Here is a 16134-nt window from a genome sequence, read left to right on the forward strand (position 1 = left end):
TAAAATCGTTTTTATATATATTTTTTTTAATGATAGTTTTGTAAAGTAATTATTTGTCATTGTCTTTCGACAAATTGGACCAACCAGCTAAGTGGTAAGTCTCGCGAGAGCCAGGTGTGTGTGGGGAGGGGGAGGGGAGGGGTCAGGGGTCGCGTAATAAAGCGGTGCGCTTGGGTCATGTTGCTAACTTGCTAACCACCGCGACTTACGACAGAGACGGACCGCTCTGCTTTCCCCCCCAACAATGTAGTAGACAACACAGAGGTCCTATATAAATATGTCGTGGATGCATGGGCTCAATTCAAGTTAAGGAGGTGTAGTGAACGGGACATCACCACAACAACAACAACAACAACGTGAGTGTGTGACACGTGTAGGTGAGTAAACTTCCTTCCTTCATTGTCGTGGGTGTTCGTGGTTAGGTGTGGAGGTTAAATGCCACCGCGGTTGGAAAAAGTCAACAATCAACCCTTTGTATGCGGATGATTCACCTTCAGTAACTATATATCTGTTGTAGTTTGCTTATTTGTGATGCCGTATACTGTAGCAACTACAAGCAACTGTTGTGGAGGGGGGAAAAAATATATATATATATCCTGGTGTCGTTTACTTAACATAAGTTTGAGGCAACTGACTTAAGCAATTTGCGTCTGTATATCTCGGTGTAGACATTTAATGAGAGGATAGGACTTGACTTTAATGGCTGCACTATTTAGTGTCATATGAATGACCTGTGGAAACACGGGGAGATGATTCCGGTTCAAATGCTACTGTATGTGAGGCTGACATCCTCCTTTATGCTCTGAGCTCCTCGTGATAACCAGATCACTAATCAAGAAGTAAAAGTTATTATGCAATTTCTGATTTATTTTTTTTATTTATTTTTTTCCCCCTAATGATCCACCATAGAAGCAGAGAAGTTAACACTTTTGTTAGTACTGCCACCCACAGGTTCAGTCCTGAAATGACGGGCATATTGACTTTAGGAGGTGCCTGTGTCGGTACTTGACCTTATCAGCAGATGGCAGTATTGATATACAGTGCAAATTAAAAAAAAAAAAAAAAATTAAAAACTGACAAAAGCACATCGTGACACCAAATTACTTTGTGTCATTTTAGGAGTTTCCAAAAACAGCTATCTATATATATCAACTCTATTATCCTTTAACAACCTTAAAGGTAGTGGAATAGTATTTAGTCTAGAAAGTAAAAGGCCATTAAGACAACCCATTACGTTTTTTCACCATCGCTGCTACGAAAATATTACAGGCATTACAATTGAGAGTGTGTAAGTGGCCTTAGAGATGAGATAATGATCTAAATGTTAATTGGAGATGTTTTACATCTCAGCTGGGTGTGGGAGACCTGTGTGTTCTTGTAATGAACACGTCTTAATTGCGGCAGGCTATTTGACATTTTAAAAAGTCCGATGATCCCTCTCATTCTTGACACCCATTTGCATTTCCATCTTTAAGGTCAAATGGATATGAATAATACATTAAGGAGGTTGTTAAGCTCACAGCCAGTTGTACCAGTCTTCACAAAGGTACCAGCTGAGTCTTGCTAAGCTCAGCGAAACAATCAATTAATATCACTTTGGGAAACCACATGTGAAGCATCCTGTTATTAGCGGGAATATAAGGTCACAGAGTCAATGACAGATATAGGATCGGCCTTTTCTGATTTCGGTTATGTGGTTGTTAATGTGAACACTGACAAAAAAACCATCTGTGCATTGTGTGGATTTAGACTTAATAATGCTGATGTGCGTTGCTGTGGTTGCATTTTTTTTGTTTATATTTTACAAATTTAGTGACTTTTTGCTAAACCTTGGATCAATAGTGTGCATGTGAACTGTCAAATGGTTAACCTGGAATAAATTCAAGATCAAAGGAAAGCCCAAAAAAGAACCTTGGCAAGAGATTGGAAGAATTTAATGAGCAAAAATTAACATGTATTAAATCTGACCTCGTGCTTACATGGCAGATGTTGGAGTGGAGCAGCATGCAGATATGTTATTAGAGATAAACAGTGGCATATTACCTACTGAGTGGAGCATGGGATATTAAAAATAACATTTCTTATGTTCGATTTTAAATACGTTTTTCTGTAAGGAAATACATTTGGTTGTAACGGTTATGTTTTAACCGCTTTCATGGGATTCTCTTCAGTATTGTAATGCTAAAAAAAAAGAAATAAGCGGGTATGCAAATGTATTTAGCAGCACATTTGAAGTAATTCACTTGGAGACTTGAGTTTCATAACAAGGGTAATGTCTCAGGAGAATTGAGCATTGCAGTGGATGTATGGCCTTAAGGGGACAGACTTTGCCGGCTGTTTTGACAACTCATTACCTGTAATTTTACTGATGGATCGGTGAAGTGGCTTAGATTAGGCAGCCGTGACACCAGAGACTTTGGTTTGCGCCTGGAATGATGTAAAATGGGGAGGCAAACAAGCAAAGACTTATTATGGCTAATGATTGCTTAAAACAGACAAGGGGAGACTTGACAGTTTGGTGCCTCCACCGAGGGGCCGGAACAGAAACTCATCCTCAGTCCACCTGTCTGCAATTTTAGAAGACTGTCTGAAAGAGAGGTAACTCACCATTGATCCTGTCATTAACTATAAACCACAAAAAATGGATTGTAACTAGTAGCTCTATATCAGTTTGATTTCTGTCATACACGTCTCTCTGACCATGTCACAATTATTCATGTAGCATATATATGCTTAAAATCACTTCACACAGACAGCTATGTTTGTCCAACGTGTCTAATGGGGCTCTGTCTACTTTCTGGAAGGTCATCTTTATTAGTAAACTGTTGAAAGGTAGCATTCAGCACTTCTGTAGATAAGATCTTGGTTAATTCTCCAAATCAGTAGGTTGGGGGGTTGTCAGTGGGCTCGTCCAGGCCTGTCCCCCTCCGCTCCCACATAATTGGTCCGTCCCTGGCACGACTCCTCATCTCCAAAGCCACCAAAAACTGTAACCTACCTTGTGTATTTTTCACTAATTGAATTGCCTAATGAGGTCCCAAGGGCTCCATCCCATTACCTCTGAGTTAATTAAAGCCTAAGCAGCGTGCCAAATGGTGAATAAAGATGCAGTAAAAGTGCAAAAGGAACAGGGAACCCGAGCAGGGTTCGATGCGCTGGGACGGGAGCTGACCTGCTTTTTTGTCATTGTTGTGGGATGCGATATTCCAAACAGCAGCAGATGTCTATTATTTTTTTATTTTGGGCTTGAAATTTTGTTGCCCTGGTTCAGGCATGCATTTTCCAGTGTGGTTAGCCTAATTCTGCGTAATTAAACATTAAATCTCTTTGCCACCATCAGCAAGGGCTTTCTGAAGATGTTCCCTATTTGGCACAAGTAAGCACAAAAAAATGGCAGGTGTGTAATAGACTTTTTTTCTGTTTCACTGTGACAAAAGTTATTGTGCCTTGATCCCTATTAAGAGAATATTTAATCAAAACCACATCACCTTGTTAAAGACATTTTTTTCTTCATAAATTACATAAACATGGACTGATCGAATGTGAAAAGACAGACTGAGGCATTTCTTTTAAGAAACAATTTCAAATGTTTATTTAACATGTCAAAGAAGGGGCACACACTCGTGAATTGAAAAGAGGGCTGCAATTATTGGCCAGTACTCAGACTTCAACTTCATACTAACATTAATCAGGTTTTGGCTAAAAAGAAAAGTGTTTTTTGTTTCTTTTGCTTTTATAAAGAAACGTTATGTACATTGGTTCTTTTATACAAGAGGTTCATTGGATAAATGCATTAAAAAGAAACCAGTTCTGCAGTAAACTTTACAAAAAAATACATTTTGTTTTCATTGAGAGATGTAGAAAAGGAGGCGGTCAAATATTGACCAATAATATTTCTTCCTTTTCATTATTTAGAAAAAAGTTGTTCTAATACCTATTTTGAAGAAAAGCAATATACAGCACAATAAAATGGGAGAAATTTGTGGATTCATTCAGTTGGTTTGGTAACCAGGGAGAGGGGCTGCGACTGGAATAGGGCATGATGGGAGTGAAGGGCTGCCTGATGGAAGGGGGAAGGAGGGGAGAGCATGGAGGGGTGCAGAGAGGTGAAGGGGATTGGCCGGGTGAGGATGTGTGTGTTCGACTGGCTACCTGAAGTACCAATAGGGATGGAGATGGTGGGTTGGGAGGAGGAGGAGGAGGAAGAAGAGGAGGAGGAGGAAGAGGAGGATGTGGATCCAGAAGCCTTTCCGTGTAGGGAGAAGTGGTGGTGCATGCGTCCCTCCGGTTTGGTGGTGAGCGATAACGGCTGGGCCTGTTCAGAGTGAGTGGCGGCGGGAGCAGCGGGGGAGGCCAAGGCTGCAGAGGGGGTGGCCGGTGAATCCAGCATGCTTCCATGAGACGACGCAGGGCTGTCGCACATCTTCTCCGAGGGCAGGTACTGCACGCACTGCTTCTTACTCCTTATCGAGAAGTCTGGGGAAAACAAAGGAGGAAGTGAAGACCGTGAATTATGGATCCGCTGCTGGCTTTAAATCTGGTTCAAGTCCCTCAATGCTGCGGCTGACAGAAGTGAATGAGTGGTCGCTTAAACAATGAATGTGATGCGAAAGTTCTGAACTGACATTTTCAACTTGAAAACACATTACAACGAGGAGAGTGAAACAGGATGTTAACATGATTAATTAATGTGATACACAACAGGAATGTGACACAAAATGTCCATTAGAATGTGCTAAAAAGTGGAAAGCGCTCTTATTTTGGGTAGTTTACAGTGGTCATTTGGTTGCACAACAGCAGACATACCTACCACTATTAGCACTGAACCTCATAAGCTGCTTGTCAAAGTGTAGAAGTGGGGAAAGAAGTTAGTAAGTGGGAGTGAAGCACAGAATCCATGCAAACAAAAAAAGGTTAATAAAAGTAATAGAATAAAAAAGTGCAGTTTCAGGTTGTACCTGTGCTCTGCAAGAAACATAAAGCTCTTGCTGTTAGTTTCTACAGTTTTTTTTCTACTTGATTGAGAAGAATAGAAAAAGAAACAGCAGTCAGGAAGAAAAGGCCCCTCACCTTCTGGTTTTGAGTCTGGTTTGTTCTCTCTCTTCCTCTTTTTCCGCTTTCCCTGCACAGATAAAATGATTCTTTAAAAACAGTTTGTCATAGTGAGAGAGAACCACTTCCATGATGTCACTTCATGAGTTGAAAAGTGTGGTTACTATACCTTACTGTTACAGTTATATCTGACTGGAGCATAAGTTGTTTTTCTAACTTCCTCTTCTCATTGATATGAGCGCCGAGCATGGAAACGTACTACTCACGTAGTTATCTCGTGCTGACCATCCTGGATAGAGCTGGGAGTGGAGTTGCCTCTCTTTCCTGGCCAGCTCGTAGTATTTGGCTTGTTCCTCTCTTGACAGGGAGTGCCACTGTGGACGAAGACAAAAGATATCAAAGGACTGTTAAAACACGTACTCTCATCTATAATCATAAACTCACATGCACGTCTGTGTCTCTGCTGCTTACCCGTCTTCCAAGGATCTGGTTAATGGCTGCGCTCTCTTTCAGAGTGCACTCCGCCACCACTTTGGCTCTCATCTCCTTCATATACAGCATGAAGGCGTTCAGAGGCTTCTTGATATGAGGCTTCTTGTCCTCTTCTTTCTTGGAAGGAATAGGGGACTTCCTGCTAATCCGAAACAATAAAAAGATATGAATAACCTGTGAATGGTGGAGAACTATTAGTACATTATAGTAGGGCTGCAAACTTTGATACTTTTATGGCATTGTGTCGTAAAAATGTCTTTTCATTAGACGTCAACATTTTTTTTTTTTTTAATTAGGCTTTATCCACACTAACACAGTTCTGTTTGAGAATGCATAACTTTTCAGTGTCAGTGAGCCACAAATTTATCATACATAATATTTACTTGGAAGGCCGGCCCATGTAGATAAAATCACTTGGTTTCAACTTAATCTTACATTAGAACGCCTTATTTCACTCTTTTCTATGAAATGTTACATCGACTTCCATGTTGGAGTTTCTTCTGGGGGCTTCTCTGTGCACAGCTGGCTAACTAGTGTCTACTGATAGCATGTGAGGTGTTTAGGGGACATTTGTAAATTGTAGCTACACAAAAAGTAACGTGGATTACACTCTTTCCCTCTAAACTGTATGAAAATTTAAGATTTTCATTGTTATTTATCCTCTAATTTTCTTTTTCCTAAAATGCACTTTACAAAATTGGTTTTGTTTAGAAACAATTATTGCCTGACATTTATTTACATAATCGTGAAAATAATTTCTGTTCATCTGTATAGAAACAACTGGATAAAATCAACACAGATGTCATATTTCTTACACTATTTCCATGTCATTTTCCACTGTTTGAGGCTTGAATGGCGCTCTTTTACTTACATCATCTCATTGATCCCCCTTTTTCTGCTATGGTTTAATAATATAATCTCTCAATAATAACTTGAGATGCTTAACTTCTAATATTTGACTAACTACATTTTCATAAGCATTTGTTGACATTAATTTCGCTGCAAAGCTAAACACCACGTAAGTGGCTCTTCGTCTTAATAAATTGTATGTGTATTATTAAACTAGGATTAGGCTTATACTGTAATAGTGGCATAAAATGGACAGAAAGAGACAAATTGTTTATCGCATGATCGTGACAGTGTATAAAAGTCAAGGTCTTGATAGCCATGTTAAAGAGTTTTTGAATGATACCCAGCCCTATATTTTAGCAAGCAAAGGGAACTTTTGTGAAACAACAATTATTTCAAGTGTCCTTACGCGTGCATTGAGGGGCTGATGTTGTCACCGCTGGGTTCCTGCTTGATGGCTGGGGAGACGATGGCAGGATGGGGAATGCCTGTCTGGTGGAGGCTGTGTGGAGGCGGAGTCACCATGTGAGGGGAGAAACGGCTGGACACCAAGCTGGGGAGGGCGAGAGGATGCAACAATTTAACAGTCGAGTTTCAACAGTGAACTTGACAAATGAAAGTTTGGCTAACTTGCCACAAAACTGCCCTCCCTCACCCTCCGGGTTAAATTCACTGTGCCTACTGCCTCCGTCTAGACTGAAGTCCTTGCACACAATGAGTAACATGCTTGTTTTTTTTTGTTCAAATAAAGTCTTTTTCAAAAGCCCCTTTATTCACCAAAGGCTGGTGAAAAGTGGAGTGTGTTGTTACTATGGCGACAGCATGGCCGTGACACCTGAAACCTCTTTCCTTACCACGTTCCAGACCACGGAGAGCGTTCTGACAGCCGTCCACACAACACCTTCACAAAGTGTTTCTCTCAATATCCAATTGTTAATACAAAGGACCATTGTCATGGACAAAGGGGAAAATTAAGATGAATAGCTACGTATCACACACTTGAGTTCATGTTAAATTGGAAAACTCCTCTATTTAACATTTCACAGAATGCCATGAGAGACAATGCACAATATAATCTAATCTATGCATATATAAGGTAATGATTAATTTTGCTCTTACACCTTGTAATACACTCAGCATGGACCATCTTTGCGTTAACCTGTATATGGAAGATTTTCTAATTGTTTCTAACCATCAACAACAATGTAGTCCAGATCTATAAATACGCACATAAAAAGATAGTTAAATGCTTGTTTTGACTCCTCATCCAATATCCAAAATCATGTGTAAACATTAAAAAAAAATTCTTATGAAGTAATTCTCAACTCATGTTTTATTTTCCTTTTTTTTTTATATGCTTAATTATTTATACTGCATAAACAAGGAGGTGCTATGTCATTCCCTTGGTAATAAACCTATACCAACTATCTTTGTAAACATCCCACTTATTCCCCAATGAGTAACTCAAGTCTGCTCCGAGTGATGGCATGCTCTGTGTTTTGAAAATATTGCTCTCTTTAGCGTTTTCAGTTATGTCTCACTGAGTCTGATGAACAGATAATGTCAAAAATGACACATAATATGGGCTGCACTCACACCTGTTTCTATTTAGCTTCTTGTTGTGCTAGACAGCCCACTGAAAGTCACGAAATGTTTCAAATCTATTTGAAAGAAAGCTGAAATTGTGTGGATTGTGGCAACATTCAGCGTGATGCGTTAACTCGTATTTAAACTTCTGTGACGCATGTTCTGATGCTTGCGAGTTCATCTCAGGATGGACCTATACATGCTATTGATCACAGAGACACACCTGAGTATTTCACCTCATGCTAACACCGGAATACTCGCTACAAATCTTTCCAATTTTGACAGAGGGTCAGAGAGTTTAACCTGATGGGATGTGTAGGTTCAGATGTGCTTTGATTTGTCTTAATCGATTCGCGGCCCTTTCATCTCTGCGGTGTGTGCGTGCGTGCGTGCGTGCGTGCGCTTTGTGGAGTGGCTCAGAACAGCGGCCTGACCACAGAAGTTTGGCTCTAGGAGAAAAGACAGGAGAGGAGTGCTGAATACCAATAATGCGTTCAGTCTTTTAAGACGCTGAACTTGTCTCTGATAGACTTAGGCCTCACATCCCTTTGCAGTCCTGAGGCCACTGCCTGACAATCCAAGTGTCCAAGTGGAAGTAAGTTATAAAATGTTGCTTCCCGTCCCAAATTTATGTGGCTGAGAGATATCAAGTCACCTCTGTTGAGAAATGCATTAACCATTTAACAGTAAGAACAATGGAAGTTCAAAACCACGTACTAGCCCTTTATCTTGTTAAAGTCAAAAAAGAAGGAAAGCAGGGGAAATGTGATTACAGCTTGGTATGGAAGCAGCAGATATCAGATGTCTGCCTTCAGGAGGGTGGGGGTGTTGCCGAACATGATCCACTCACCTGGACATGGATGCATTCATTGCTAGCGCTGGATAGGGGTGACGAAATCCCCCCGGAGGGATGGAGTACATGGGCTGGCCCTGCCTGGGAGACAGAGGGAGACGGAGTGAGCTAAAGCTCCAGTGTGAGGTGGATCAAACACAGCTGACAGCTAACCCACCAGCACCAATCTTCCACTCATCAACTCAAATCCCCTGCTTGTGGAACAGCACCGTTGCAATTGATTACAAGACCTGTAGCAAAACCCATAAATGTTCATAAATTCCTCCTGGTAAACTCAAATGTTTTGATTTATAATTGTTATGATATAATGCACCCGCACCTCGACTATGCATCAGAAATTGCTTTTATCATAAATTTGAAAAAGACATTCTCGCTTCTGTTAGAGCCTGACCGTAACTGATGCCGAGACTGATATTAAGGAATAAAAATTAAAAAAATCTGCTATTGATATATCAGCCAATATTCTTTGAACATTTTCTAGTAACTATCATTACTTTTTCTGCATTATGCTCTGTAAAAACGTTTTCGTATCGGCACTTATCAACCAACATATACAAGTAAAAAAATGTCTGTTTTCCTATATTTGATCTCTTAACGAGTAGTCGTCTGAAGTTGTTCACTAAACCAACAGTTAATTAGCAAAGATTGGTGCTTTAACTCCGCCACAAAACTAATCCAAAGACTATTGTCCAGAGATTATTGTCCATAGTTATAGATAAGTTTACACACTTTTTAGAACAACAACAACAACAAAACTTCTGGCTGTGCGGACAGCTCACAATCAAAGAAACGTACTGTGGCATGAGCCAGCTGAGAGGATGTGCAATCGAACCGACAGCACCAGGAGACAGGGGGTAGTACGGAGAGAGCTCTGATGGGTGAGGTGTCCGAGGAATACCTGCACAGGACCAGACAGAACACAGCTTTTAAAACCTTTTAATATGCTGGCTGATTTTCAAAGAGGAGCTCTATAAAACAATATTTAACATTTCTAAAAATACTTGCCATCATCGCTAATTCATATATCAATTTTCAATTTTGAAAGGTAGCTGAATAGTTTGTTTGATCCTTCACAGACTGCAGGAGCTTGCGGTTTTCAATATAGAAAAAAAAAACAAGAAATTGTCCACAGAAACTTGCGCGGTGCTTTCCAGACAGGAAGTGTTTTTGCCAAAAGATGTCAGAGACATTGTTTCCCATTAAAACATCTTGACTTAATGCTGAATATCACTTGTTCAGTTTACAGCGACGTGAATCATTGTCTGCCCATCAGACACTTTACCTGTCTTTGGGTCGAGGATCTCCGGGGAGAGGTGTGACGGTGGCGTGCCGGGGGAGAAGTGTTCATTGCTGTAGGTGATGAGGGGCGTCAGTGGGTGGACGTGGTGAGCGTGCTGTACCACTGGAACTTTATTGGACTGCAGAAAAGACAGAGAGGGCAGGAGGTGAGCAACACGTATCTGACACATATCATTCAAAACGGTATTAATGTAATATTTTAGGGGAGGAATTTTATGTACTTTTATACTTGCAGTTGCTGCATGTGTTTGTGTGCTTTGTTTCATTTTATTTATTTTTTGGGGGGGGGGTCTAATATGCTTGTAGCTAAGCCAAACAAACACCGTACTGTCCCATAACTGCACACTGTACATGATTTCTGTCGGCCTTTGTTCAGCATAAATGCATGGCGAAAATAGGCCACACTTTGTGAAATGCCCTCCACGGTAAACATCACAGTCTGTGCTTGTGACTGGCCCTGTGATGCAATCTGGACCAGCACCAAGCAGCACTAAACAGCCTCGCAGACACATGCCAAGATCATTACGGTCATTTAGTTGAGGGGAGAACTGTTTGTTCAGTCCAACAAGAAAAAACAACGGTGCCACCAAGTCCAAACGTCGCACCAGCAAGCCACAAACAAACACAATCAGACCACGATAAGCAGAACGCCCATAAACATGTGGAGACATCATATCCCACTCTTGTCTAACAGCAATCTCCAACATGTGTGGATTTACAAACGCTTCTAATGGTGGAAACTCACTTATAAATTCTGTATAACTTAAAATAAGGGGTGAAGAACAGAAAGTCCAAAGATGCAGTGTTTGTCTTTGTTATTTCCACAACAAGAGTGCACGTAAAAAAAATTAAATAAATTAAAAAAAAGGTGCAGAACTCTGCCAAGAACTGACCAGCATTACGGCTACGACAGGGATGATGAAGACAATAATAATAACCAGCGTCTCTACTTTCATTAGGCAGCGCTCAGCCTAGCAGTCATTTCCCCTGGCTGCTCAGGCTGAATAGAGCACTTGTTGGCTCAACTTGTCACATGGGAGGGTCAAGGGGTGGGAGGGGAGAAAGGAGTCTTGTTCCTCCAGGCTAACCTTTCTTCAATATCCCTCCCCACCCCCCTTCTCAACCTCTGTGTCTCTCCAACGTGGTCTGCTGGGGAACAAGGTTTGCATTGAGACTTCTGTACACTCTTTTGCTTCACGCTGCTTAGAATTGTTCCAAATCTTAGCTCTTTTTTTTTCTTTTTTTTTTTAAGAATTAAGTCCAACCTTTTCCTCCCTTTTAAATCTTTGGCAAATTAGTTTCTCCCAGGTTTAAAGCATGCTTTGATTCTGGTAATGCCAGGTGGAGTGAAGAAAATATTTACTGGTGTTAAACATATTAAGATCACTTTGCTTAAGACTTTTTTTTTTGGTTTCTCCAAAATTAGAGCATATAAGGTCAATGCATGCAAGGATGCGCAGAGAACAAAATTTTCACAACACAGAAAAGGCTTTGATAAAGGTTCATGGCAGATTTAGTGTTGACTTACTAGGTTAAAACCCCAGGTCCCACATGTCATGTATATTTGAGTTGTGCTTTGTTGTTCTACTTCATGTACAATATGCCTGAATTTTCCCTATATTGTGAGGGGTTGTTTGAGACCTCTAGACCTGGGTGCCAACATATTTTGGGAAGCAGTTCAGTGAGAATTTGAAATGATGCCTATTAATTATTCATATCTTGGAATACATAAATCGTGTGCTCTAAACATAAATCTAAGTTTGAAGGCACTAGTTTCAACTCCGGGCCGCTGAGCTGAAAGGCCGCCTGACAACATGTGGAGAAAAGCGTAGAGTGCAGGTTCGACACATGCAAAACTATTCTGACCCGCGCTCTACCTGCCAGAGCTTCTCCGTCAGGAATAAAGATGAATACTCCTTCGAGGAAATTCCTCTCTTTAAATACTAACATTTTTTTTTCAATTAAATGAACCAAAATAAGAAGTTTTTAAGCTAATTCAAATTAATTAAATTCTCCAGACCACTGAGAGCATAAAGTGTGGTTTTGTAAAATTGAAAACCGGACTAATGGCTAAACACGACTTTCAACTAAATGCTAATGTATCAATGCCCTCTTTGACTTGGTTTATGTGCAGAGGTAATATTCCTCTGGCCCATGACAGCATCATATGTCTGGTTTTATGATCCACAAGCAAAGTGTAATAAGAAAACCACAAGGAACATGAGCCGTGTTTTAAATATAAACAACTTCTACGTGATAGAGCGGATACCAGATGGTATCTACGCTGACGGACAGAAATCATGCTCTTTACATAGATGTGCTTGTTGCAAACAGGTCTGCGGTGGTGCATAACTCTCAGCTAGCGAGTAAAAACACACAGATCTTGTTTTAAAGCAATTGCACATGGTAAAAGGAAGCTTTAAAAGAAAAAAAAAATAAGAAAGTTGCTGAGCCGCTACAGAGAAGAGATGTCTGTCTCTTAAGAGGGTTTGAAGCTAAAAAGGCAGAGGTGGCAGTACCTTGCTTGGCTGTCCAACTTGGAATGGCGCTAAGAAAAGCACAGTCCTTGGTCAATGTGGGTGGAGGGGTGGATTTCATTCAAGCAAACATGTTTTTGGATCTTGCACATCTGAATTGAATTACTAGGCAAACAGCCGATGGGGAAGAGAGCTTAGAACAAACTGAATAACCCCGCAGCTTTGTGTGTCTTTATGCTCGGCGATTCTGGGTGGGAGGCTCAGAGGCCTTTCAAAACTCCAGGAAAGACAGGGTGAAAAGAATGCCTGGCATGCTGAGAAATCCAAGCCTTGTTTGTCAACGCCAACAGGAAGCGGACGTGAGAGGGGACTGACCGTGTCATGTGTCTTTAAAATCAACCTCTCCAAAACTATGTCATTCATCACAGACAACTTGTGCTTTACGTCTGGTCATCGCCTCTGAAAAGGTCAATGGCATTATAATTCTAGGTTAGAATAATACAGCGCAGAGCGGCGTCAGATTACTGCACTCGATGTCCCCGGTGGTCATTAAGTAAATTCAGAGAGATAGCAAAATAGCACAGCATATATAAACACAAACATGGATAAATCTCATTGGGACCAACGTGGTAATAAATATTTGTAAACTGTCAGATATACAGTTAGTTATTTTCTGGTAAATCTGCCACTAGCAGACCTTATCTTGTGGAATTTCACTCATTCTGTAATACTAAATCTGAGTCAGTTCAACTCCAGAGTTTGACTGGAATCAAAGCACTCCTGGTTCCTTATCGCATTTCTGAGGAGGATCTTGTCTCTGCAGTGACCCAGCAGGACTGCAGACCTCGGATCAGTATTCAGTTCAGTCCTCCCAAAGCCTTTGATTTCGTGATGGATCCCTGGTTGTTCACTGCCTAATGCAAAACGAGAAAATCTCACCGGACTCCTAGTCAAAGGTCTGTTGAAAGAATATGGGTTGAGCAAGCAAGTGTATGTATCGCTTTGAGAGAAAAAAAAAACAACAACCTCAAACTGCATCTTTTTCATTTAATATCTCCCCTTAAAATATCATACAGCCGTGAGAGTTGAAGATTGCACCAGAGACAAAGGCATTTCTGGAATGCTGCTCTAGACCTCGCCACTTCAATTCATTTAAACAATTCGGTGACTAAGTGACTTATGACGCGCTGACAGGTTCAGGTCCCTCAGTGCCTTGATTGCTGCAGACACTAATACAATATTGAAACAGAGAGGAGAATTCTTGTGCCCCTGTCAAGTGTTGATCAGCCCATATTTGAGCACAGAGTGCGCCGTGATCCAATAAGTAACTGCGAGACACACACTCTGGTCAGTTCTGCCTCATTAGAGAGTCACAGCTCCTTCTAATCCAGAGTAACAGTGTGAGTCAGTGTTGTCTGTAATGACACAGAATAGGCCTGATGGACAAATTACTGCAAGTGAGTGAATGACCTCTGTGAGGGAGGTACGCAGCCTTGACATCATTATCAGCACAGTGTTAATGACTGTGAATCAGTGCCATTGTGGGAGATGAGACTACTACCACGCCACCTCTACTTCCTTCCTCCTTTCCTCTCCTTTTCCCTCTCCTCTTCCCTTCCCTGTCCTCTCTGGTCCAGCTCGGTCACTACTGATGGGCTGACAACTTACCCATACTGCCTCACCTGGCCCTGCAGTGCCTTTGATGTATTATTCATGAAAAGGCAGCCCTCCGAACACAGGCGCTGATATATGGGGGTTTTGGGGTCTGTGTGTGTACGTATACACCCACGGGGGTGTGTGTGTGTGTGTGTGTGTGTGTGTGTGTGTGTGTGTGTGTGTGTGTGTGTGTGTGTGTGTGTGTGTGTGTGTGTGTGTGTGTGTGTGTGTGTGTGTGTGTGTGTGTGTGTGTGTGTGGCGGGGTGCAGTACGCTTGTAGAAAAGCTTGTTCCCCTCTTCCCAGTCCTCCCACCACCACCACCACCACTATTACTACCAAAAGCAATACCGACTGAATGCTAAACAAACCTGTCTGTTGAATAATTGAGGATCTCAGGCCAGAGCAGGCTCAATTAGCATACAGGCCTTATGGACCCAATCTGCACAGTGACAAGATGGTCTTTCCCTGGACTTTTCGTATCCACTGAGCGCTCGGATTTCTATTTTACATCATCTGTTCTTGTTTCACTTTGCCAGAACTATAAGAAATGTCAAAACAATTTCAGTCCACCGACATTTATTGCATAACAGGCATAGTTAGAAATGTGAGATAATGTTGCTCACAAAAATTTTTTTACATATCAACATGTGACTGGCTGGGATGATTTCTGAATCTGCAGAAGAGCTTCACTGAGCAAAACTCTGCCCTAATATACTGCAAAAACCTTATCAGTAAACTCAAATTATCCAGTCGACTTGCATGTGCAATGTAACATAAACATATGCCTGCGAGGTGATCCACACCCTGCCAGTCCATCTTCAGAAAAATTCAACCATTCAGGTTGAACACACGCTGGACTGCAGGAGAAGAGGTCTGCTTCAGGAGTCCCTGCTGGTGTGTCCTCAGCGCCTCTCCATGGGTCTCACTCTCTGGCTCCGCTTGGCCCTGGGCAGTAATCCCTGGCCCCCTGTGTGTGCCCATCCGCTCCCCCTGCTCTCATTAGTGCAGTGTTGGGGCCTGGGGAGCTTGCAGGCCTGGGGAGCCAGCCTGCTGCTCCCCTCCCACTCTCCTTCTCTCTCTCTCTCTCTCTCTCTCTCTCTCTCTCTCTCTCTCTCTCTCTCTCTCTCTCTCTCTCTCTCTCTCTCTCTCTCGGCTGGAGTAATGAGCACATAATCAGCCTGGCTCCCTTTCAGTAGCAGCACACCAGAGGGGCCTGTGGGCACCTGGCCCAGAGTTGGGGGGTATGGCCACAGCGGGGTGTTTCACTCTCTATCCTCTGTACCCAGGGTGTATGGGTACCCAGTTTTTAGAGTTTCCCACCCAACATCAAATGACCTTCTGGTCACAGGTCACCAGATAAAGCATAGCAACTTCCTCTTTTAGTTCACGAAATGAAAGCTGTTCCACTTTCAGTGAACTTCCCTACCTTTTACACAGCTTTAGGGAAGAGAAAGTATTGCATGTGTTCGAAGACAATAATGTTATCTATGTAATCTCATATTCTTCTGCTGTTAATTTAAGTGTTAAGTAATGTTTGAGCTTTACCATTCAGTTCAGTAAGATAGTAAAATATATTAGGGATGGGGCATTTCAAGCAAAAACATGATTTGATATTGGCTGGGAACTGTTCAACTATTATTAGAAGACACCCCTCCCTCCCTCTGGCTGCACGTACACACTCATACTGAAAGAGAGACTCACTCATGCTGTAAACCTGGGCTCAACATATGACATCAAACTTTGAAAGGCCTTTCACAAAACTGTTGATTAGTGACTTTGGCTATCATCTTGGAGATGAGGTCCATTGTTTGCTCTGCACATCTCACATTAAACTTACTTTGTCTAGAAACAGCGAGCCAATGATTGTT

At 41.7% G+C, this 16134-nt stretch overlaps 1 protein-coding gene across 3 annotated transcripts in view; it reads right to left on the reverse strand.

Moving 5' to 3' along the window:
* Positions 1-3573: 3573 nt before the first annotated feature.
* Positions 3574-16134, reverse strand: part of tcf7l1b (transcription factor 7 like 1b) — a 34497-nt gene continuing 21936 nt past the window's right edge. The window contains exons 5-13 of one of the 3 annotated variants that reach the window (XM_069699789.1): positions 10116-10251; positions 9629-9731; positions 8831-8914; positions 6803-6946; positions 5524-5686; positions 5319-5426; positions 5071-5122; positions 4807-4835; positions 4393-4476 (exon numbers count right to left, since the gene is read on the reverse strand). In XM_069699789.1, the coding sequence (XP_069555890.1) occupies positions 4816-4835; positions 5071-5122; positions 5319-5426; positions 5524-5686; positions 6803-6946; positions 8831-8914; positions 9629-9731; positions 10116-10251 (810 nt within the window). In that variant the 3' untranslated portion in view covers positions 4393-4476; positions 4807-4815. Of the gene's footprint in view, positions 4477-4806; positions 4836-5070; positions 5123-5318; positions 5427-5523; positions 5687-6802; positions 6947-8830; positions 8915-9628; positions 9732-10115; positions 10252-16134 lie in introns of all 3 variants that reach the window. The other 2 variants (XM_069699788.1, XM_069699787.1) reach the window with 2 other exon arrangements.

This window comes from Brachyistius frenatus, unplaced genomic scaffold (genome assembly GCF_029030835.1).
Source record: "Brachyistius frenatus isolate BFR_SWC_R1_liver_20210118 unplaced genomic scaffold, ASM2903083v1 Contig_31, whole genome shotgun sequence".
Classification (NCBI taxonomy): domain Eukaryota; kingdom Metazoa; phylum Chordata; class Actinopteri; family Embiotocidae; genus Brachyistius; species Brachyistius frenatus.